Source organism: Schistocerca americana, chromosome 1 (genome assembly GCF_021461395.2).
Source record: "Schistocerca americana isolate TAMUIC-IGC-003095 chromosome 1, iqSchAmer2.1, whole genome shotgun sequence".
In the NCBI taxonomy this organism is placed as follows: Eukaryota; Metazoa; Arthropoda; class Insecta; order Orthoptera; family Acrididae; genus Schistocerca; species Schistocerca americana.
In genome coordinates, this window is record NC_060119.1 from 721382328 (window position 1) to 721407548 (window position 25221).

The 25221-nt window shown below is 43.0% G+C and overlaps 1 protein-coding gene across 3 annotated transcripts in view; it reads left to right on the plus strand.

Moving 5' to 3' along the window:
* LOC124610289 (peripheral plasma membrane protein CASK) overlaps positions 1 to 25221 on the plus strand; it is a 667578-nt gene that overhangs the window by 115540 nt on the left and 526817 nt on the right. The window contains exon 1 of one of the 3 annotated variants that reach the window (XM_047140148.1): positions 13591 to 14545. The exons of the other annotated variants lie outside the window; for them this stretch is intronic. Within the exon in view, the coding sequence (XP_046996104.1) occupies positions 14534 to 14545 (12 nt within the window). The 5' untranslated portion in view covers positions 13591 to 14533. Of the gene's footprint in view, positions 1 to 13590; positions 14546 to 25221 lie in introns of those variants that run through there. 3 annotated transcript variants of the gene reach the window in all.

Below are 25221 nucleotides of genomic sequence, written 5' to 3' on the forward strand. Positions count from 1 at the left end.
GATGTGTGTGATGTCCTTAGGTTAGTTAGGTTTAAGTAGTTTTAAGTTCTAGAGGACTTATGACCTCAGGAGTTAAGTCCCATAGTGCTCAGAGCCATTTGAATCATTTTGAACTATGGTTGTTTTATTATATATGACGCAATCGCACACCCATACGCGAAAACGTACGCACTTAAGTATGAGATTAGTTCAGGCTAAATTGTACAGTTAATTAATTGGTTTCGCGCCAGACTGATTGCAAAAAGCGAACTAAAACATACTACAGTGTGCAGACATTTTTGAAAGAGAAGGTGTTAGGAATGTGATAGGGAAACATTGGGTATCAGGGAGTGAAACATTAACGGTGGTGAGTATATATACTAAACTATTGCAAATAAGCACAGACAATCTGAATAGCTTTACAGACGAATGACTGGCTTTGAATGAGTAATATTTACCAGCTGCTCAAATGGTTGTAAGCACTATGGGACTTAACACCTGAGGTCATCAGTCCCCTAGACTTAGATGTACTTAAACCTAACTAACCCCTTGGACATCATACACATCCATGCCCGAGGCAGGATTCGAACCTGCGACCGTAGCAACAGCGCGGTTCCGGACTGAAGTGCCTAGAACCGCTCGGCCACAGCGCCCCTTCCGGCTGCCCAAAGAGCAAGATTTTCCCAGGTCATTTTGTGTGGTCAACACACGTTATATGAGCGTACAAATTCCAGTCTATAGAAAGACGAGGTGTAAGGGAACTCTGAGATAACAACATTCTCCAGGATAGGTCGATGGCATGGTGCAGGCAGTAGCGAGAGTTGGACGGGCGGCGCGGCTCAGTTGTTTCTGATCGCCGGCTAGGTGTGTGGAACGTACATCTATGGAGAGAACATAGTCTACTGCGCATGTTCTCGACATCAAACCGGGCTACTCACGAGATTTTGGGACCATGCTGCTTGTCTACAATTTGTGCCGACAGCGAAACTTTAATGTTACACGTATTCGCTTTGTTTTATGTACGTTTCTGCATTTTTGACCTGTTGTAACATTTATGGTGCAGTACTGTCGTTGGTACGGATGTAAAGACAAGTACCGGTACGTGAAAGGAGGACCAGTTACTTTTAATACGTATGTACAAGAGACGTATAATTGTAAATGGTGTATCAATATGAAGCACTCTATACGTTGAAAAATATCATGACAAGGTATTATAAAATAGTGTAGGGATAATTTCTGCTCATTTATGGCCAAGTGTTCACGAGACAAGTGCTATATAAGGTTTCGAGTGTGTTTGAGTAATCTGCAAGTCAGTGTATGCAGATAAAATTTCTACTTAAATCTGATCAATTTCCTGCATTTTATGCAGGTTCTCATACCCTTGTAAATAGCTAAGTATTTCTGCATAAGAGCTTCCTACACAGTGTCAATGTAACGCAATTAATTACAACAGATTCGACGCTGTCACTTCTTTTATTACTCTAAAGTTCGAGCATTGATCTTGCAATTTTATTTTATTTTTTATTTATTTATTTTTTGTGCGTTGTGTATGGTTTTCCTTTGCTGATGAGATGGCGAAAAAATGTCATATATTTTACGTGTCTATAAAAAGTAGAATCGTAATGAAAAAATGGACAAGCAGGTGGTGCACATCGCTTATCGTATTCCAAATTTCGTTTTTTCGTGACGCTTCGGCGCCATCTACACACAGTGTCTCTGTAACGTAATTAATTAAATTGAGATTCGACAATACGAATAAGTGCAATAGAAAACGTAGAAAAATATTGCTGGCAGTCACGTCTTATCCCGTTCCCGAAAAAACGCAAATAAAGTGGAATTTGAGCTATGATACTGTGACGGAAAAACACAATATCGTTGTTCCTCATATCTTTAAGCCAACTGCAGCTCCTAGTATCAAACTGTTAAGATGTCTGTAAAATGCATATACAGAATTTCACGGTGCTTCTGAAGGACATTTGTGTGTAGCTGCGAGGTAATAATACTCAATAACATACGTTAAGCTCTGTAGGGCTAAAATGCGCCGTCCCAAAATCATGTGACTTGAGCTGCAGGAAAGGTTGCGGCAGAATTCTCGTTCTGGCATCCGAATGCTCACTCCATAAGTACAATTGCAATATATAGCTCAATAATTTGTAATCATCCTCTTCCGTTGACATACTCAAGAAGCCGCATTTGGTTTGTAGGCGCTATCTGTATTCCACTGTAGGTTGTTGTCTTGGATTAATATAGTCGTACAGCCACGATCTTTGTCTTAAATGTCGTATAACATAGTGCTCCTGTAACGCAACGTTTTTTTATACACACACACATATAAATATATACAGAGAAAATAAATAGGGAAGAACCTGGGGTAAAATAGGCCAATTCTTTCCTTTTTTTTTTCCTCGAATCGTTTCATAAGCACGCTTCGCCATAGAACCATTTTATGTTACTGACAGAAAACTAACTTTTACAACAACTTAAGAAATAACTACAGCCTAATGCTCATGACTCGGTTTACTGCGAATTAAGGCAGACACTTATAACGTTAGTTAGTATTAGTCCTTTTTTAGAGTGGTAACTTCGTCTTCTCGCAGACACGAACACTGAAAATTAGTCTCACTTCCACAATGTCCTGCCGTCAGTGCTGTTTTGTAAGTAGAGCGTACTGTAAGAAAGTTTCGCCGACCTCGTTGCTATACATCAGCGATCGTAAATTCAAACTTGAGGACTTGTAACGAGGAAAATTCCATAATCAGGGAAGTTACTCATTCAAGGCGACAGGCAGTTACCGTCTCAACTCGTGACGAAAATTTCATAACTTCAAGTCGTACCAACTGTTCTGTAATTCACGCATATCCGCACATGACCAGCTTTCAGATAAGTGTCATTCATCGAGTTACGCAGGACTCGCAACTTCTGGTGTGTCAGAACATGTAAAGCGTTATGTACTTTATATCACCAAATATGGCATCAGTACTTTTTTGTAATTTGGATTTATAACTTTACCTTCGATAGATTTTTGAAAACTAAGCAAATGAACTTCAAGCTCGACAAGATTAGATACATGGCGCGCATTGGGCAAAGCCTGGGTCCCGTGGGTGGTAGGGCCAGCTAAATCGGTGCAATGCTCGATCCCAAATGCCCCGACTTCGTTGTTAATGCTCATCCATTATCATTCAAGCACATCGATATGCAAATCGCATGCTACAGCATTGAGACATTCCAGTACGGAGAAATACAAACAATAAGTAGCGAAAATTCCTCAAAACCTCGAAAGGTGCCGAGAGTAGAACCGATTTTTGTTTCGATAGGGTTGTGTGGCACCAAGAGACCTTTCAGATTGTTCAGTCATACATTGTTGATCGAAGCCGAATATTTTCGTCCAGTGCAGTCTGTCCTCCACATTAACCCGCGAAGCACAGATACCGTGCGACCAGTCGTCCAGGAAACAGCCTGCAGTAAAAGAAGAGAAACAAGATACTTTGCCGAATGCTTCGGAATAAGAAATCTGTATTACTTCGGTGAAATTACTACTTTACTTTGACTTACGCTCTTTATTCTGTCTGTGAACTTGTGTTCTGCGGGGGAAATGCTATTACAAAAAGACAAATCCCTCGCAGATGTCGTCGGTCGTGTGAAGTCTCACGTGTGTCCACGAACAGAATCCACGCATCTGTAGCGGTCGTCGGCGCGCCAGACAAATTACTCTACGTACAGCACCACTGTTCAGTTAGGAAGCATTTAGCGGCAGACCCATATGTATTATCGGCATTTTTACATTTATAAAAGAGTCCCAATAAAAGTCACCAGCCTCGCTTTGCCGCACGAGGCGAGGTTAAACTAGTCTCTATTCGAACATCAATATTAAATGCCCTGCAGCAACACAACTGCGTTCAGAAAGATTTCGTACACCGCACAGTTCGTAAACTTTCTCCAACCAGTTACTTTCAGTTTCCACTGAAATATCGAAAAATCCATTCGTGGTAAGGGTTTCAAAGCTATATAGGTCGAGAACCAACCCAAACCGCAACATCGAATATCGACGGGAGAAAGCAGGTTATAAGCGTTTTTCAAACCTCGTCGCACCCTGCAGGTCCGAGGTTTAAAATGTTGTTGTTGTGGTCTTCAGTCCTGAGATTGGTCTGATGCAGCTATCCATGCTACTCTATCCTGTGCAAGCTTCTTCATCTCCCAGTACCTACTGCAGCCTACATCCTTCTGAATCTGCTTAGTGTATTCATCTCTTTGTCTCCCTCTACGATTTTTACCCTCCACGCTGCCCTCCATTACTAAATTGGTGGTCTCTCGATGTCTCAGAACATGTCCTACCAACCGATCCCTTCTTCTAGTCAAGTTGTGCCACAAGCTGCTCTTCTCCCCAGATCTATTCAATACCTCCTCATTAGTTATGTGATCTACCCATCTAATCTTCAGCATTCTTCTGTAGGTTTAGAATAGGCCCGAGTTATTCCTGCCTGTCGTAAGAGGCGACTAAAAGGTGTCTCACACTTTTCAGCCCTATAAGTTCGGGTCCCATTTTCTGGTTTGTCCTACCACTTTCCAAATTCTACAGAAGTACGGGCCATATGGGGAAGGACGCCTTACGTGGTGCGTGAGTTATCCATAGTGCCCTTAGATTGGATCTTCTGAACCTCCTGTCATGGCTTTGCATCTCCACCTGCAATTCAACTATTTCGGCTAGGACACTTTCCGGATATGTCATCTTTTTCCGTTGTCTCTTGTCGTCTTTCACCCCATGACAATATTGGATTCCTCGGCGCCCAATATCCAGCACAGTAGCCAGCCCGTTGTGGTGGGGCCATCATGTACCCGTTAGGCGGTAGCCCCCTGACAACAAAGGGATCGCACTGCTGATGCCTGAACTGAAAACTCCCCATGTAAGCCAAGGAGTAGATTGCCCATCTTCATGAGGCATCTGGACTCCCAGCAACAGCCACCATGCCAGGTGGCCTTTGCTATGGCTGGGTGGCGCCTGTGGTGAGAGCGCCCCTAATAAGAAGGGGTGGCATCAGGGCGGATGACCCGCAATGAAGCGGACTAAGTCATCTTTTGCTAGGGATCGAGTGGCCCCAGCAGTCTCTAAGAAAGGAAATGTTTATCACGACGCTGACAGGTATGACCCTAAGTCGTTCCCCTCCCTAACAACACCTTGGGAGGAACGTAGGGCTTCAGAGCGACAGGATCCCTATTCGCCACGTTACTTAGTTTGCAGCGGAACTGATGGGTACTCCTGTCTGGAAACGAAGCATCTATCTTTTGTTGAGCACCTAGAGGATAAGTTTGGGGAAGTGACAGCGCTGTCCAAAATGCGTAATTGGTCGATTTTGATTCAGATGGCACCCCCAACCCAGTCCCGGGTGTTACTCGCCTGTGTCAAGCTGGATGATATTCCTGTTTCAGTCACTCCCCACAAAAGCCTTAATTTGGTCCAGGGTATTATTTCTCAGCCGGCCGCGGTGGTCTAGCGGTTCTGGCGCTGCAGTCCGGAACCGCGGCACTGCTACGGTCGCAGGTTCGAATCCTGCCTCGGGCATGGGTGTGTGTGATGTCCTTAGGTTAGTTAGGTTTAAGTAGTTCTAAGTTCTAGGGGACTTATGACCTAAGATGTTGAGTCCCATAGTGCTCAGAGCCATTTGAACCATTTTTTTAAATTATTTTTCAACGTGACCTCTTGTTACAGTCTGATGACAAACTACGTGGCAAGTTAGAACGGTAGGCTGTCCATTTCGTCCGGCGCGTTTACAGGGGATCCAAAGACAATAGGGTTATCACCGGTGCCTTCATATTGGCCTTTGAGGGGAGATTCATTACCTGAAAGGGTCAAGGTGATGGTTTACCAATGTGACTTCAAACCCTATGTCCCTCCCGCTATGCAGTGCTTCAAGTGCTGGAAGATCGGGCACATATCTTCCCGGTGCCCTTCCAGCGCCCCATGTAGAGACTACAGACGTTTGCTTCATCCGAGTACTCCATGTACGCCGCCTCCTACCTGTTTGAAGTGTGGACAGCATCACCCCCCCCCCCCCCCCCCCTACTCGCCAGACTGCCCAGTACTCCAAAAGGAGCGCAAAATTATGGAGTACAAGACCCTGAACAGGCTATCGTATCACGAGGCTAAACTCAAATATGAAATGTTTCCATGCTATCTTCTTATGCTGCCACCGCGACGACGTCCCTATCGATGACGCCATTACGTCCATTGTCTAAGTTTGTTCCAGTGGGCCCTCAGGGCCGCCCATCTCCCTCCCCCGTCCAGTTATCTGGGGGCATGTCTTCTGTTGCTCCCAAAGCTTCTACTTTGGGAGCATTACCCCCCTCCCCCCCCCCCAGAATGCCGGGGACATCGGTCCCCTCCCCCCAACCGGAAAAGCAACGGCCTCCTCCGGCTCCTCTTATGTGGAAGGGGCCCCTTGGGACTCTACCTTCCACGGTCCTCCCCAGTGGACACCAGCCAGTGGTTGAAAGAGCCACTGGCTGCTGGTCAAAGGGCTTCACGGTCTTCCTCTGTCCCTGAAGTTACTTCTGAGAAGACCTCTCAGCTAGCCCCTAAGAAGCGACGAGAGGGGAAAACTTCAAAGAAAAAGTCCGCCTCCAGTGCCCCCCTACGTCAGCACTCCCCCGCGGTTCTGCGTCCGAGGACGAGGTGGAGATTCTGGCGTCCCCTGAGAATCTACCTCTTGCTGACTCCTCGGATACGATGGTACTGGATGCCAACACTCAACCAGTGGCATTGTTGGCCGGGATGTCCCATCCGGGTTCGGGTGCCAAGTGCTAGTCTTATTTCATTCGGCGTCACAAGAGGCGACTTGCGGTCGACGATGAGGATGAAATGATGATGATGACAACACAGCACCCAGTCCACGAGCGGAGAAAATCTCCGACCCGGCCGGGAATTGAAACTGGGTCCAGTGCATGGGATGCAAGCACGTTACCACCCAGCTAAGCAGGCAGACAACAGCCCGTTATTTACGCCTATTACATGGCGTATACCTCCACAAATCTACTAACAAACCGTCGGATCCATGGCACGCAGAATCAGTGATACATTTTGTTCCAAACACGAACAAACAAGCTATTAAATAGGTGGTCATGATGTTTTAGGTCATCAGGGTATGTAACCAACGCAACTGATTGCGAAGTGTAACATCTTATGAACATGTGTCACGCATGAAGATGGACCAAGTATTGGTAATTATTCAGTTACTTCTTAGAATTCTACTGGCACTCACTTTCAGGTTACTACAATTAACGACTGATAATCTTAAGTATTCCCTCTCCAGAACAAGCACTTATTATTTCGTAGCAATAACTGACGATAAATGTACACTAAATTGAAGTATCTCTTCCGAAGTAACGTCTGTCGACTTGTGTTTTCACGGGTAGTCACTAGCATGCCTTCGCCAGTCGATAAGCCGGCCTAAGTGGCCGTGCGGTTCTAGGCGCTACAGTCTGGAACCGCGCGACCTCTACGGTCGCAGGTTCGAATCCTCCCTCGGGCATGGATGTGTGTGATGTCCTTAGGTTAGTTAGGTTTAAGTAATTCTAAGTTATAGGGGACTGATGACCGCAGCAGTTAAGTCCCATAGTGCTCAGAGCCCTTTGAACCATTTTTTCGCCAGTCAAGCCGGCCGAAGTGGCCGTGCGGTTAAAGGCGCTGCAGTCTGGAACCGCAAGACCGCTACGGTCGCAGGTTCGAGTCCTGCCTCGGGCATGGATGTTTGTGGTGTCCTTAGGTTAGTTAGGTTTAACTAGTTCTAAGTTCTAGGGGACTAATGACGTCGGCAGTTGAGTCCCGTAGTGCTCAGAGCCATTTGAACCATTTTTCGCCAGTCAATAGCGTCATTCTGCTTGTTCTGACAATCACGAATAATTTGTGTGGACGCTGAATCTTTCGGTGTTGACTTGGTAATGCAGTATGTGTTGTGCGTCATCAATAAAATAAATGCTAAACGACAAATACGTATATACGCAAAAGCAAGAGCCCTAGCATTAGTATCTCATGGTCGGAAGCGTCTTCACGTGGAGGACGCCGAAGCCAGTTTCTAGTAGCCCACTGCAGGAGAGAGAACAAACTGGAGTTCCTGGTTTAAATACAGGGAAGAGACGATCAATGCTTCATAAAATTTCTTTCTCTATTTTTTTCTATTTATTTTAGGAAGCCATCACACTGATCTTCATAGGTGCGTACTGGTCTATGTCAAGTGGACAAGAACTGAAGAATGGCTCCCTCTTTGCAAAATGGTTCAAATGGCTCTGAGCACTATGGGACTTAACATCTGTGGTCATCAGTCCCCTAGAACTTAGAACTACTTAAACCTAACTAACCTACAGACATCACACACACCCATGCCCGAGGCAGGATTCTAACCTGCGACCGTAGCAGTCGCGCGGTTCCGGACTGAGTCCCTCTTTGCATCAACTGCGAAAAAACTTGCCTGTCGCCTGAATCATTTTGGAGAAAACCAGGATTAGGATCTCCTATGCTCCAGTACAGAAACCTTTTATCTAAAGTAGCCCAGTATGGCGTTAGATGGTATAGACGGATTTAAATTTAACGCTTATGGGGGTCTGAGAAAGTACGACTTGAAATAGTGTTTACAATAAGGTCACACAGTTGGGAGAGGCCACACAACGCTTTTCATTGATTCTTCCTGTGTTTGCAATTTTTGGGTTGTCAAATGTATGAGGGTTGCCCGGGAAGTAATCCACCGCATTTTTTTCGTCAGCCGAAAACAATACTACGACCGCGAAACGTTACGTATGTATTATTTGAAGTCTCCTGAGTGAGAGCGCCGAGTTTCCGTCACTTCCGACAGATAGCGTAGCTGTAGTTGCAGGAACGTTTCAAAATAGCGTCTGTAGGTGTTATAGGTTACAAGCAACGTGCCGTTATTGAACTAACTATGCGGAACATCCACGAGCGCTTGTGCAAAGTCTATGAAGCATCTGCTGTCGACAGAAATACAGTTAGTCGCTGGGCACGGAGGCTGACGTCATCAGAGGGCGGTTCGGCGGAGGTCCACGATTTGCTGAGGTCGGGGAGACCATCTACGGCTGTCACACCTGACAGCTCTGGCCAAGACCTTCGGACTTCCACTTGTTTGGGCCATTAAAAGATGCCACTCGTGGAAAATATTTTGAAGACGATGAGGAGGTGATTCACACAGTGACCAGGACAAGGGTTGGTACCTACACGCCCTTGTTTCACGCTAGAGGAAGGCCACAGAATGGAATGGGCTTTACGTGGAAAAATAGGGTCTGTAGATAAAACGCCATTCTTTCGTGTGTGTAATTCTCATTATGTTTGATAAAGAATTGTTGAAGAAAAAATGCGGTGCACTACTTTCTGGGCGTTTCTCGTATTATTTTTCGTTTTATTGCCTCGCAAAGCAAAATCATGCACGAGAACCTTTACTGAGAAGTAAAACCGCAACAGCCTGCTGTACAAACATCTCGTTTTCCTTCGCACAAGTAGTCAGTGCTTCACTTCCACTGTTGTCTGATACATAGTGTCATACTAATGAAGTAGAGCAATTATTGTAGAAACAACTGCGGAAAGCGACATCACATTCAAATATAATTTTAGCGCATAGAAGCGCATTCCAAATTCAGTGGGTGTTGAAATGCCTATCTCTACTACGAAAGCCTGAACTAACTATTCGTTAATATTTTATTAACTTGTTTGGATACTTGATAAACGCTGTATATCCTGTCGGCTTAAGTTAGTAATTAACGAGAAGGTTTAAGTAGAATTACAGAACCTTACTAGAAGTGGTTGTATTAGAACAAATATGACGCTGCTACAATTTTAACTACAATCGGGACATCCAGCGAATTATGACAATGAAATTACACTACGATATGATTTGTCGTTCCATTAACAAATCACATTAAGAGCTACGCAAGTGTTTCAGACCAATGCGGATAGTAGCTCGAATTTCTGGACCTATTTAATATCTTAACCATTTCAGCGACAAAAAAGGCATTTAATACATGTTCATTGGCCATCCAGATTTTTCGTAGGCGTAAACTTTAAAATTATTAATCCAGCTTTAGAAAATATCGAACATCGTTCATTAAAAAATATTTTAAATAATGTTCAATCTCTTTTTGTCATCACGCGCTAGTGCCTCCGCAATTAGCAGAGATCCTCATTTGCACGGCTGTTACAACGCATACAAGCCCCTGAAATGGTATCTGGCGCAACGGGATCACCATTGCAAATAAGACAAGGCTTCCAGAGCAGCCGGTTGTATAATTAATGAGAGTAAATACTGATAGCCGCGGCCGATTACTTTTTAGGCGTAACCCACGCTAATAAAACATTTATCAGCGGCAAATGTCACATTAACTATGACCAGAGACGAAATTTAGAATTTTTCATTGACCAATACGACCCACCACCAGTACATCGGAAAATTTTCATACCGTAAACAGATTTTATCTTGGTAATTTATATTGACAAAGATTTGGACAGAATTGACATGTAATTGCGTTGTGTCAATTTCCGACAAAGCTGCGGATACCCTCGGCATTTTTTAACACTGATGGGAGCTATTTTTGACCAAAATCTGTGTATCGAAAGAGAACTAGTTTGGCGAGTCACAGTGTTGTTTAAGTTAAGCACGTAATACGATTGCCCACGCTGGCTGGTGCCCTTCGAAGCATATCCCGTAGACGAGGAATAAAGTGTTACGGAATATCGTACCTGAATATCTGCACAGACACGTCTGAGGCTGCCTAACAATTCAGTCGGATTGCCTACGTAATATATTTTAGACGTGACGAAATACATGGCATTTGAAAGACAATTTAAATCTTTCTTCTTTTTCCTGGCCTTTTTTGCTCTCTATTATATCAGCCCGGTATTTACCTAATCGGATGTGGGAAAGCGCCTGAAAACCACATCCATGCTCTGGGCGGCACACCGGGCCTCCTCCTTGCTAATCCGCCGAGTGGGTTCGATCCGGGACAGCGCGCCTCCCCCAATCCCGGAAGCACCGTGCCAAAGCGTGCGGCTATCCTGGCGGGTTAAAGGACATTTTAAATGTACATTTTAATAGATGCGACAATAACGCAATAAAGTGTGCCAGACAGTGTTAGTTCCCCAATGTAACCTAAATTAATGCACCATCCTAGCAATAGTCCCGTGCAAGATCCAATTCAGATTGAGTAGATTAATAAAAAAAATTGTAACAACTTTCAGATGTGTGGTTATTGTTTGTTAGTGGTTGTTATCGCACAACTTTATTCATCAACACACTTGCGTCTGGCGTCCAGCTTAATACATTAAGGTACTCCAATTTCGTGATCTACTCCATTATTTACGAATGAGAATTTTACTAGCGGATCCGAAGCTGATAGAGCATTTGTTTTGGAGACAGACGTCCTATAGCTACAGTTGTTTATATTTTAATTACTCATCTTTCGTACTTTTCAACTAGTTTATGGGTGGCAGCCTCATTCTCTAGTTTTCGCCGGCCAGGGTGGCCGAGCGGTTCTAGGCGCTACAGTCTGGAACCGCACGAACATTACGGTCGCAGGTTCGAATCCTGCCTCGGGCATGGATCTGTGTGGTGTCCTTAGGTTAGTTGGGTTTAAGTAGTTCTAAGTTCTAGGGGACTGATGACCTCAGAAGTTAAGTCCCATAGTACTCAGAGCCATTTTTCTCTAGTTTTCCTTTCTACCATCAGTGAAGCAGTGAGGCTGGAATGCGGCTACACCGCTCGCTGGCGGCTTGGGTGAGGCTGCGACTCAGAAACTAGTTACAAAGAACGAAAGATAAATAATTAAAATATAAGTGAGCTGCAGATGCGAAAATTTTGTTTCCACAACAAATATTCCATTATGATTAGCAAATAGTTTAATTTTTTTTCCATAAGTGACTCCCTTATAGTAAAATAAACGGCCATCAGTAGTTACACTAACCCATAATTTGTCGAAATGTATTGCATCAAATAGAAATTTGATGATCTGATTTGTTATATATTATTTATGGACGCTTTTTCTCCGTATAAATTTCCCTCTCTTCGGAGCTTCGAAGTGTATCGCGTGGTCACCCTTTATATTGTATTAATGAATGAAGTTACCAGCAACACCAATTCCTAGATGCTAAAATCAAATCTCCACATTTGCACAACGTGGACACAGCAAATAACGTAACGTTGACAAACGCAGACGCTTGATACGTTGCGTGGTTCGACTTTATATGCTAATGTGCGCCCAACGGCGTCTGACATGACGTTGCCGCTCTGTGTCGGATGTTCACGTTAGGGTTAGCTAGAACCGACTTCTATTCTCAGGCACAGTAAACAAATCGGCGTACAAAGGAGTTCCTACATAACATCTAGATCATTCGAAGTGGAGCACTATCTCAGTTGAACAAGAGAAAATGGAAGAGGACTTCACTGAAATCAAAATTACCGACTGGACAGGTATTTGAACCACAATTTTGTTCACTGTTTTCCAGTGTTCAGTACCTCTTCTTCAGGTCCGTGTCTTTTGATTGGGTGGATGTTTTTTGACAGCTGTTATTCAGATGTGTTTTCAGGAAGCACTTAAAATGCGCAGCTAACGTTTGTAGATTGTTTACTTTGCACGTATTAGCGTTTCAGTGGAAATACAGTATGATTAGCTGTTTTTGATTGTTACAAGGGGACACATCCACAATGAAATCGTAAAGAAAACCACAACACTTCTTAATGAACGTTCACTTTATACAGTTGACTTCTGACAGAGTTTGCAATGTTGTTATTGTGTATCAGTTCTTGGCTAAACGGGGAAACAGATTTTCAAGTTAAATTTCCTCTGAGATGATAAGATGTACACATACGCTTCGTAATTTTAGTTCTTGTTTTCGAAATACCCCACTAACATCCTTGAGGCAGTCATCACACCAATCGACACTGAAAACAAGGGGCTGAAGATAAGGTAAAAATCCTTGAAAGTCATTGCAAACAGTACTGTTAATACTTAATTTTATCAATTTCTCTCAGTGTTTCTCCCATAACTGTGTTACTTTCGTGAAGTAAAGAACAATCGTCTTCAATCACAATCGTGATTTTGTATTTTTCTTTCAACGCATAAATGTATCTGTCAAAGAGACAGTTAAAAGTATCAGAGAGAACCATATTAAACACAAACAGTAACCATACCAGAGATTTCAAAGTCGATCGGTCTGCTTAAACTAGTACTATCCCAAAACTACTTCTCTTTAAATGATAAAATGTGCCAACAGAAAGAAGGCTTAGCTATTGGCAACAAGTCAAGCCTCCTGATGTTGCAGTGAGGCACGTGCTTCTTGTTCTAAAGAATCGCATTTTTACGTGTGTAGACGTTGCAGTGCATACAGGGCGCGTGCACACGGCCCGCCCCTGTGTGCGGTGCGTTGCGCAGCAGGAGGCTGGCAGCAGCGCGGCGGCCCGCGCTCAGTGAGGTGGTGGTGGTATGTGTGTGTTGCCAGTGGCGACCGGCGCGCGGCGTCAGTCGGCGTCTGGTCTGCGCGCGCGGCGGTACGCGGTTCTGCTGCGCTGGCTCACTGCCTCGCTATTCGCCCGCGCTTCCGGTAGCGGGGCAGTCTCGCGACTCCGTCTGCGCGTGATTTTCTCTACACCGTGAGCCGTACGGACGCTCCAGCTGTGCGAACAGATAATAGACAAGAGACTCGCCCTCACAACGAGATGAACGTTAATCATTTTCAGAAGAAACAAGAAACTATACTGCAGATGTACAAACGCTCAGTCATTGCTTAAGGACTGTATTGACACAAACAGTAAAGTGGAGCAGGAAAGGATTTCGTAATTAAACAAAGTGAAGTAAGCTGGGACTCGGCATTCACAGCCCGTTAAGCGGTCGAGACAGCGACCTTTTGCTTTGTTGCCTGAGACGTTTCTTGCAGAATCAGTGGGCCTACGACGTCCACACTTCCTTTCAGTTACGTCCTTGGATAACAAGTGCGTTTGTTTGTACTCCAATGGAAAACTTATCTGAAGTGCTGCCGACGTGAAAGATTTCCGATGTAAGACGTAAGTAGAACGGTTAGAACTGATATCGATTGAAATAAATGCGGATGTAGCTCTCCGTCCGCATTCCGGAGTTTCGCGAAAGGAATTTTATGATTATTTCTATCTCACGTGTGCTAAATTTCTATCGTACATCCAGATCCGTTATTCAGATTGTAACTTCCAATCTGAGGTATCTAACGGTGATAAACCAAGCTTTATAATCTATCGAGGCTTGAAATTTACAAATGGAGAGTGTCTGAGAGTTAAAAGTGCGCGAGTGGTATACTGGTAGACGTATACAACAATCGATACAAATTTCACGTCCGCTGCATTATTACACAAAGTTCATCGCCACCCGTTCGGATTACTGGAAAATCGTTTGTGGATTGTGAATCAGTGCAGTGTCTTAGCTTGTGTCGCTTAGTTCATACAGGGAAGATGCACGCACGTGTCTGTGAAACGTCCTGCAGAAATTGTGCAGCGGATCCACCGCTCCGGTTTGTCAGGTGACTGGGATACCGCCCGACATGCTCTGCTACGTAAGTCCTGTGATACACTTATTCCCTTTGTGATATGAGTACAGCGTACAGACTCTATTTGCCACGAAGGTTATACGAACCGTCGTTGAGATTTCTTTCAACTCATATTACATGATTAGCATTGTTAGCGTATAGGAATGTGAATTCCTGTCTTTAACCCATATGTGCAATGATCAAAACTGATGTTGCGAACAACTTAGATACTTCTATAAAATAACTGCAAGATTACGAAGCTGCTTGTTTAACCGAGACTTTGGCACAATAATAGTTATTAAAGATGCTGCGTTTTGAAGAGCATCTGAAGTCCGCTATTCGCTGCTTTTCGTAGCCATAGTTGCCGAACAGTGTACAATTTGACACACCACAGTAAAGATACCTTCAAAACACGTCATTTTTAATATAATTTGTTGTGATAACATGTCGGGAATCGTAGAGCGATCACAAAGTTCCATTAGCCCTATTGCGTATTCATAGACGGTCACATTGAGTAAATGTGGGAAGGCAGAGGGCAGTTTTGAGGTAGTGTGACCATCCTTTATTACTTATTCAAATGTGTGTGTGTGTGTGTGTGTGTGTGTGTGTGTGTGTGTGTGTGCACCATCGTTTGCTCAGAGTATGATTCTCCATGTGCGATGTGGAATTCTCCTGACATCCCCGGCGTGATGGCAGTAAATGCTCATCGAAGACCATCTTTATGTCGGTTAACTGCTTCGTAACATACGGCAGTAACCTTTCATTTAATGAACCGCCATAATACATTGTCGCAAGATGACAGATAAGGACTTCAGGGTCACCACTCCAAAGGCGCAAGCAAATGGACCGAACCACTTATCAGGAAACACCTCATTGAGATATTCTGTCACGGCAATAGCGTAATAGGCTGGTACTCCATCCTGCTGGAACCACACACGACCGAGCAGTCGCCGATCTCGCAGATGTAGAATAAACAATTCATGTGACATGGCGCGATATGCAATGTGATTCACAGCACCGTGAAAGAAATATGGAACCATCTAGTCGGTTGCAGACACTGCACCCTGTGGTGGATTGTGTTCAAGTTTTTCATAAAAATGTACTTTACTCGAGAAATAAATGTTTTTCGCTTTTGCAGTGCGGTATATTGCACACTTGTCCGGGAAAAACGTCTCCCACCTTGAAGAAAGAGCTGTAAAGAATTCAGGCATTCGACTACAAGCATTATGACGTTTCTGCATGTCATTATCACTCAATTAGCTTACAAACGAAGGTTTAAATGCCTTTAGCTGCAAATCATTCTTCATGTATTTCTGCAATGTCGAGCATGCAACTCCCAATTCCTGTGACCCCTTACGTTTGGAATCGTAAGTTTTGGTACGCAAGGTTTCCCGAAAACTTGCAGTGAAATCGTAAAGTTTTGGTAAGCAGAGTTTCTGAAACTTTGCAGTGAGATCATGTTGAATATTTCTCTTTTTTCTGTGTGTGGTCGTTCATGAGCCCATTTGTTCATTACGATCAATTTCTCCATGGTGTAAGTGCACTCATCAACCTTCGGGATAATGGGACTTTAGTGAACACTTTGTGCTGTGTATCCTATATTGATTCTACTGCCATTTTGACTATTACCAGTTGCACTGATTTTGCTGTTTGCAAGAAGAAATGCGATTAGTTTGGCTCGAAAGATTTCCTGTTTGATTTTTATTTCCCATATTTTAACGTATTTATCTCCACCGGTTCCCATAAAAATATCTGTACGTTTTTCTTAAAACTTAACTATATGCAGGCCACGGGCGATATATGTCCATACATGAAATTAGAATCGTAAGACATTTCCAATTCCAAGCACATCAGTACATTCGCTGATATTGCATACACTGCAGTGTGTACCTATGTGATTGCATTTACTGTTAGTGTTCTAGAAGGTGTAGGATATCGACTTTTCACAAGTGTTAGTAAATGGGCTGCTGTTAATTCTGAAAGCCATTGGTTCGAGTCCCGGACCAGTCAGATTAATTGAAGTTTCCATTGTTTTCCACAATCACTCGTTCGAAACCGAAATGGCACATTTAGCACAGGAAGGTAAGAATTTGAAGTAGTTCTATTTTTCCGTACTTGTCTAGAACCAGATGTTTCTGTAGAAAGATGGCGGTCTCTGCAGTTTTCCTTAACTATTGTTGGAGAAAATCGAGGCACTATTTTTGTGTCCTCTTGGAGAACGTCTGAACTACCGATATCACCTCTGGTAACACTAAATTCGAAGTGGAAGAGTTTTTTCCTTTTTTTCGCGTTTCTGTTTCTCGCCAATTTGTGCTGGGCGAGTTGTGGAACACTGATTTCATTTTAGCTGTGACTGAGTCTATAGTAATTACAGTTGAGTGTGGTGTGTGAAAGATCTACCATTTATGGTATCTGCAATACAATCAAGGAATAAATACTGAAATCTTGTTCGAGAACCATGCGTTACTCCGTAAACCTTACAAAAGCAGTTTTTCCTTTAGAGTGTGCGAAGATGTAATTTATCTTTTGTGAAAATCATCGAGTAACGTTTACATACTTTTGCAGTTCAACAGTACGTTAAGTTTTAGGACGTACTAGCGGCGAAGAAATACCTGAATTACAACCCCCGGATGTTTCTGACTATCTTATGAATAACGTGTGCCACAAAACCATGCAATCGTTATGGTTATAGTGATTCAGATTTTAAGAGCCCTATCAGAAATTGAAAGTGAACTTACGGTGCTACAATTTATGTACGATATTGCCCTGCTGGCCGCTGGTGCTTCATTCCCTCCATTAGGTGACTTTGGACAATGTGGCAAGCAGTTGTCTGTAATGTTAACACGACCGCATGATTTCGTGTTACCGAAATAACACACAGCATGTTTCCATTTGACATAATGATACAGTTTGTGTCATACCTAGTATCTATTAATATTTACCGTAGTCACAGTTTTTTACGACGTGTAACAGTTGCATTCGTTAGCATTAATACAGATTTTATTAGAATATGAACATTACTCTGTCATACGTATTTAATGTCACCGTAACGTAGTGTAAAATTTATATGTATCTTTCCTAACGGAAATTCAATGCTCTCCCGAAAGCGGAATAGATTCAGTGAATGCACACATCAATTAATTACGATTTCCGTTTGAAGCGTTAATCGTTTGCCGGCAGTAAAAAGGGGTTTGAGGCAATGGAAGGAAATGTTAGAGGAAGCAGCGAATTGTGGGAACTGAAGAGATTGTCGTGGATTTCCTTCTGCAGGGAGATGTTACAAAGTTTCTCGAGAGTTACGGAGAAAAGAAACCTGGCTATAAATAAATTTTGCCGTTTCCTCTGAAAAGCCTGAGGAACTTTCAGAATATTCAGATGAATTAATTCTTCTTGCAAGGAGGATGTTGCTCTTGGGCAAGACTAACAAAAGCGGTATCAGTTTCACGCTGGCTTTCGCAGTTCAGATTTCTTACTTCTTAACTGTCGCTTCTGCGCTCTGTGCTCTTCGCTCTTCTATATCATACTCCTCAGGGATGTAAGACTTATAACTTCTGTTACGTTGTGACGTTAATTTCATTCTGTGCCAATGATGTTTCTGTGTCTTGTGGCAGGTCGTATAATCGGCAGTGCCTTAAGTGAACGTCTGCATGATACATAAATCTTTAAATTCCATATTGATCCTGACTTAAATTTCACACACTCCCTCAATATTTTGTTTAGGCTAGCTGTATTTTATCATGTGTTTTGCCGTTGTTTATGAATTATTCGTATCTTTAAATGAAATCCTTTCGGAAAATGTGATAGTGGTAAGTATTACCCTCGCAACACCGTTCTGTAAGTTGTAAAAGTTATATTACTCTGTGCATTCAGGTTTCAGATAGACGGAAGAATTCTACTGCAAGAATATGTTAGTTGATAGGCTGCATCCAATAACTAACTACTTCTGTGTTCAGTTGCTCTCCGTAGTGGATTCGTATCTGTAGGCTATCAGTAGCTACACACGCAAAATTTCATTGTTTTCGCAGGAGTCTGTTAGTTGAATTTTAAAATACGGTCTACTCTAATATTCAGTATTATATGGTTATATGAATGATTAACTTAAGTAACCTAAAAAATTAGATCACGTCAGCAAGTCGCTTGGACAGAATTGTATATTTCACAAACTTTCAGCAACTGAAAATGAAAATCAAGCTTGCTCATCAAATATTGTAGTGTACTGTTACTCGCATGTTACTGACGAAAAGTAAAAAATTCCATACGTCATGTACATACCAGAATTTACAAATCAAATAAATTATATACTCAGCTCAATCACTTTCCGTAAAAGTCAAAGAGCGAGAACGTTTTCCTTTCCGTTGTTCATACTGTGTGTTTGAAGTAAATTGATCGCAAATTCTGCTTTTCAGTGGTAATATTTTGCCATACCGAGTCTCATTTAGATTTATTTTATAGTTCTTTTATGAAGAAATACGAGGTTCATAACTTTAGTAGTGGAAACGATTTATTTACAGCTCATACAAAATACATACCTGTTTCAATGTTTTACTGACCTTCAGAGTAGTCGCCAGCATTGTGTATAACCCGTTTGCCAGCGACGTGGAAGTCGTAGTATACTCTTAGCAGTGACAGTTGTGTTGACAGTTCGAGCGGCGCGGTCTACTGCCCGACGAATTTTTAGCAGTTCTGAAGCGAATGCCGTGAAGTGTTTCTTTCAGTTTAGAAATCGAACTTACAAGTGCTTAAGTCAGGGGAGAGCAGTAGGTGGTATAGCACTTAGCAACCCCATCAGTCAAACAAATCAGTAACAGCTTGCACCTTACGTGCTTGACCATTGCTCTGCAAAATGATGGTCAGATCCTGCAGAAAGTGTAATCATTTCTGTCTCTATGCTGTTCATTTTTGGAACACAACCTTCGACCAGCTTAGAGGCAGAAGTGATGACACTTTCTGCAGGACCTGACCATCATTTAGTGTGTTATCTGCTTCTTCGTATTACATACTCCGCAAGCCAGTTGTACGGTGCATGACGAATGGCACGCCACACCAATTTTATCGATTTCACTGCCTACTCCGTTCGCGCATTGAGAGACTGAAAAAATGACGTGTCTGCATGCCAATGTATGTACCCAATCCCTCTTATGTTATTCTCACGATCCCTACGCGAGGTATGAGGTGGTGGGAACATAGTGGTCGCACAGTCTTCTTCGAATACAGGTTCTCTAAATTATCCAATGGGAATTGGTGAGAACTACGTCGACATCCTTTCAAGGATTCCCATTTAAGCTGCGCTTTGGTACGGACTGTACCGACGTGTTGCGATCCTAGCAGCCTGTCTCTGATTTCTTTCATGTCTTGTCTTTCCAAGTCTGTTGTCTTATTTGCTTGACAGAGACTCCAAACACTGGATCAGCAATCTAGAATTCGTCACACTAGCGTCTCGTATGCGATTTCCTTTGTAGGTGCCCAACATGTTCGCCACTAATATTTTGATAATAGTTGTCGCTTTGTTTCTGCGTGGACATTATCGAACATTTTTCACGTTTAAAGAGACCTTCTGGCCCTTACACCAAGTGGAAATTTTATTTCAGTCTTCCTGTAATTCCGTACGATCGTCCAACGCTGGGTAAATTGAAAACATCAGGTGCCCCATTACTCTTCCATGGTGCACTCGCAGTGCAACTTTAGTTTCTGTGGAGCATTCGCTTTCCAGTACAACGTACTGGGTTCTGTTAGTCTAGTCGTCTGTCAGACTAATCAGCCGCTCGTAGTGGGGAGGGACGTCGCAGCGATACTCGCTCTCTGGTGACGACCGAAATTTTTCCTTTTGTTTTATGCAGCTATTTAGGGTCGTATTTATTTTTTTCGTTTGTTACAAAATCGACATTGTATTCTCGATACAAGTTTATGATAGTGCAAAACAGCACAGTCATTCTTAGAGTACTATACGCGTTACAAAACGTAAAAAGCAGAGTGTCTGTACTGTATTGTTGACGAAATTGCACGTACGAAATTGTTTTCTAAGAACCCATTGTTATTAGCAATTCATAATTACAGGTGAACGATAATCCGCAGCAGGTTGTTGGACCTTTGCGTATTTCATTTGCTTTCTTGTTTGTGATCGGTAATAATCTTTGGAGTTGGTGCAACGGTTCTGCGTTCTGTAATTCATACTGCAGCCAATAATGTAACAATGTTTCATAATCGCCGTATTCACTGCTTTGGGCATTAAAGGCATATTCACTGACGAGTAGGCAACTTTCTTTTGATCGTAACGCTGTATGCAAGTATTTGTGAAACACGTGTGCAGGATCTGTGGAACACTTGGTTTGCCTTTTAGTATCAAATTATATGCGAAAATAGTTTTAGGACATCGTATTCGTCGTATTTATTTCACAATTGCAGTTTCGGCCTTTGAGTCATTTTCAAGAGGTAATGCAGATTTGGCTTCAGCACGTATCAGACTTTAAAATACTCCGACATGTATACATATCATCGTCAAATGTAAGACTTTTCTCTGTCCTTGACGATGATATGTATATATGTTGGAGGATTTTAAAGTGTGACATGTGCTGAAGCAAATTCTGTTGCAGTACTACTTTGAAAAGGCCCAAAGCCCAAAACTGCAATTGTGAAATACACTGAAGAGCCAAAGAAACTGGTACACCTGCCTAATATCGCGGAGGGTCCCCGCGAGCTCGCGGAAGTGCCGCAACACGACATGGCCTGGACTCGGCTATTGTCTGAAGTAGTGCTGGAGGGAATTGACGCCACGAATCCTGCAGGGCTGGTTGGAAATCTCTTCTGAACAGCACGTTGCAAGGCATCCCAGATATGCTCAGTGATCTTCGTGTCTGGAGTTTGGTGGCCATCGGAAGTGTTTAAACTCACAAGAGTGTTCCAGGAGCCACTCTGTAGCAATTTTGAACGTGTGAGATGTCGCATTGCCAGCTGGAATTGCGTAAGTCCGTCAGAATGCACAATGGACGTGAATGTACGCAGGTGATCAGACAGGATGCTTACATACGTGTCACATGTCAGAGTCGTATCTAGACGTATCAGGGGTCCCATATCACTCCAACTGCACACGCCCCACACCATTACAGAGGCTCCACCAGCTTGAACACTCCCCTGCTGACATGCAGGGTCCATGGATTCATGAGGTTGGCTCCATACCCCGTACACGTTCATCCGCTCGATACAATTTGAAACGAGACTCGTTCGATCAGGCAACATGTTTATCAACAATCTAATGTCGGTGTTGACGGGCCCGGGCTAGGCGTAAAGTTTTGTGTCGTGCACTCATCAATGGTACACGAGTTGGCCTTCGGCTCCTAAAGCCCATATCGATGACGTTTCGTTGAATGGTTCGCACGCTGACACATGTTGATGGCCCAGCATTGAAATCTGCAGCAATTTGCGGAAAGGCTGCACTTGGGTCACATTGAACGATTCTCTTCAGTCGTCGTTGGCCCCGTTCTTCCAGGATCTTTTTCCGTAAGCAGCGATGTCGGAGATTTGATGTAATCTTGATAAGTTGCCATTGTAGCAGGAGTAACCGATCTAACAACTGCGCCAGACACTTGTTGTCTTATATAGGCGTTTCCTACCGCAGCGCTGTGTTCTGCCTGTTTACATATCTCTGTATTTGAATGCGCAAACCTGTACCACCTTCTTTGGCGCTTCAGTTCCTACAGTCAGTGTCGAATATGATGCACTTAACAAAAATTCCACACAATTGTGAACCCCGACCGTGAGAGGTTAAAACTAAGTCAGTTTCCCTACCGCTACTTGATATTGAATCGTTGCAGCGGATCATGTTACAGAGAATTCTGATGGAACGAGTCAGTTGATTCCTTTCAATAACATATAATATGGTATCGACTCCAGAATTTTTACAGATTGGAACTAATGCTAATCTGTCGTATGTGTCTCTCGTTATACAGGGTGGTCCAAAAGTCCGGAAACACCCTCATAAAATTCAAATGGAGTAGCAAACAAGGAAATAGAGTCCCTACACATGAGGAACTGGAGGGGGGAAACTTTATACGCTATGCCACCAACGTGGCGGCCATCTTGAAAGCCGCCATCTTGGATTCAACTCCAAAATTTCAAATAGGAGTGTGGTCATGTGGCATATCAAACAGATACAGAATTTCACCAGAAAAACAATGCCGTTGTTATTTTAAACATAGCTTTATTCATTCTCGGGTTATAGCGAGTTACATGTGGCAGCCGTGGGACGCTCGGCAGCATGTGTGTTATGTGCCGAAGAGACATTCCACAGTCCTGAGAGACTACCAACAGTCATAGGAATGGCACGATATGTAGTCCATTATGTTGGATTGTTAATGCTATCCTCCGAACCAAGTCCTGATGAACTTTGACCAACACATCTGGCTGAATTTGACCACACGCATCAACAATGCACTGCTTTAGATGATGCAAATCCCGTATTTTCACAGAATAAACCAGTGCTTTGACATGACCCCAAAGATAAAAATCCAAAGGAGTCAAATCTGGTGAACGTGGTGGCCACTCCACAGCACCCCTACGACCAATCCACTTTTGAGGGAACTGCACATCCAGGTATGCTCGCACATTGTGCCCATAATGTGGTGGGGCTCCATCATGCTGGAAGAATTCCGGAAATGTCCTGTCCTCCGTTAACAACGAGGGAAACACTTCTTCAACCAATAACCTCAGATAACCGTTGGCTGTTAACGTACCATCAATAAAAAAACGTCCAACGACTTTCGTACCCCACACACAACAACAGACCAATCACTTTTTTTGAATAGACCGTTTTCGAAGCATCAATCCAGTGCGGATTTGTGTCGGACCAGTATCTGTGATTCTGCTTGTTCACTTCACCATTGATAAAGAAATTGGCTTCATCACTGAAGAGCACATGATAGAGGAAACGTGGGTTTATCTGCAGCTGCTGTGTCACCCATTTTGCGAATTGTACCCGACAGTCTGGGTCATCCTCGTTCAGATGTTGGAGCAGCTGAATTTTGTACGGGTGCCATTTGTGCTGCGATAAAATTCGCAGTATGGAGGTACGGCTACCCCACATTCTTGTGACAGGCGACGAGTTGCTAAATGATGCCAACTCGCTCACTGTTGTTACTTATCAGGCATGGGATAGTCACTTTGCACCGTTTCAGCCTCCATTTTATGACTGCTCAGTACGTAATACTCACGCTGCCGAGAGTCCCACTGCTGCCGCAAGTAATTGGCTATAACCCGAGAATGAATAAAGCTATGTTTAAAATAACAACGGCATTGTTTTTCTGGTGAAGTTCTCTATCTGTTTGATATGTCACATGGCCACATTCCCATTTGAAATTTTGGAGTTGAATCCAAGATGGCGGCATTCAAGATGGCCGCCATGTTGGTGGAATAGCCTATAAAGTTTCCTCCTTCCCGTTCCTCGTGTGTAGGGACTCTGTTTCCTTGTTTGCTACTCCATTTGGATTTTATCAGGGTGTTTCCGGACTTTTGGACCACCCTGTATTTTACTGCACTGTATATATTTAAGAAATTTAAAGCAGCAGTTTATTCCCAACTGGGGACGCCGTCTGTTGCATTAATAGCTGGACTGGTGTCGCCTGAGAAGAACCGCCTCTCTACTGTGGGCCGGATCCAAAACAACTCTCGGCGTTCCTTAGAGTGGAGAATGAAAAGAGCAAAAATAATGAGTACAAACCTTCAGCGTTAGAGACATTGTACATATCATCGCGTCTACTCAGTAGGCACCTGAACAAATACATACACTAGGCTTCATGTTTTTTATCTGGGACACACCATCCCATAATTAAATTAAAAATATTTCCCAACGCCCGGTTTTGACCAAGGTTTTCGGTAGATTTCTCTAGGTTGTAAGGCAAACCCCTCCCAATTATTCCCAATTGGGACTGCCTCCTCCCCTCCAACAGCTCGCCTGGTATTAGGCTGAAAATTCCCTGACTCCGCAGCTCGCTCTACCTTCAGGGGTAGGAAATAAAAAGTAATAAAAAAACACGTTTGAGAACCTGCAAGTACTATAATTCTGTTTTTGACTTTCAATTTTTAAATTAAAAAATGAGTTACGACTAGAGTGTCACTGATTTTTCCCATTTTGTAGAATACTAAAATTTAGTTAACGCATATGATTCGCTTTTTATGAGTAACAGTTCCGAAAAAGGAAAACACCTGTACGAAGAAAATATGAAAGGTCATACAATGACCGAAGTTGTGGTGGAAGTTAGGTTGATACGTAGAGTTGCTTGATGTTTTTATCTGTTGGGCCCCGGACTAACAGCAACGCACTTAAGGGACATATTTTTCATCAATAGGCACTGCTCGAAGTATAGGTAGCTTGTTTGAAACTAGACAAGTGTGTTCGATACAATTTGAAACGAGACATGTCCGACCAGGCAACATGTTTCCAAACATCAACAGTCTAATGTCGGTGTTGACGGACCCGGGCTATTGATTGATTGATTGATTTCTTTATTAATCCATGTAACAATTTACATTGTGTGGATTTCGTCAGGAAAATCATATACAATACAATATACCTACAATTTATACACATAAAATTAGTATTTACACACATTTTTAAGGTATCTTACATTAGTTTTATATCCTTATGTAATTTTCTTATAGTACTGTACAATTCTGGATTTCATATTATAATTATTTCCTCATGTATTACAATG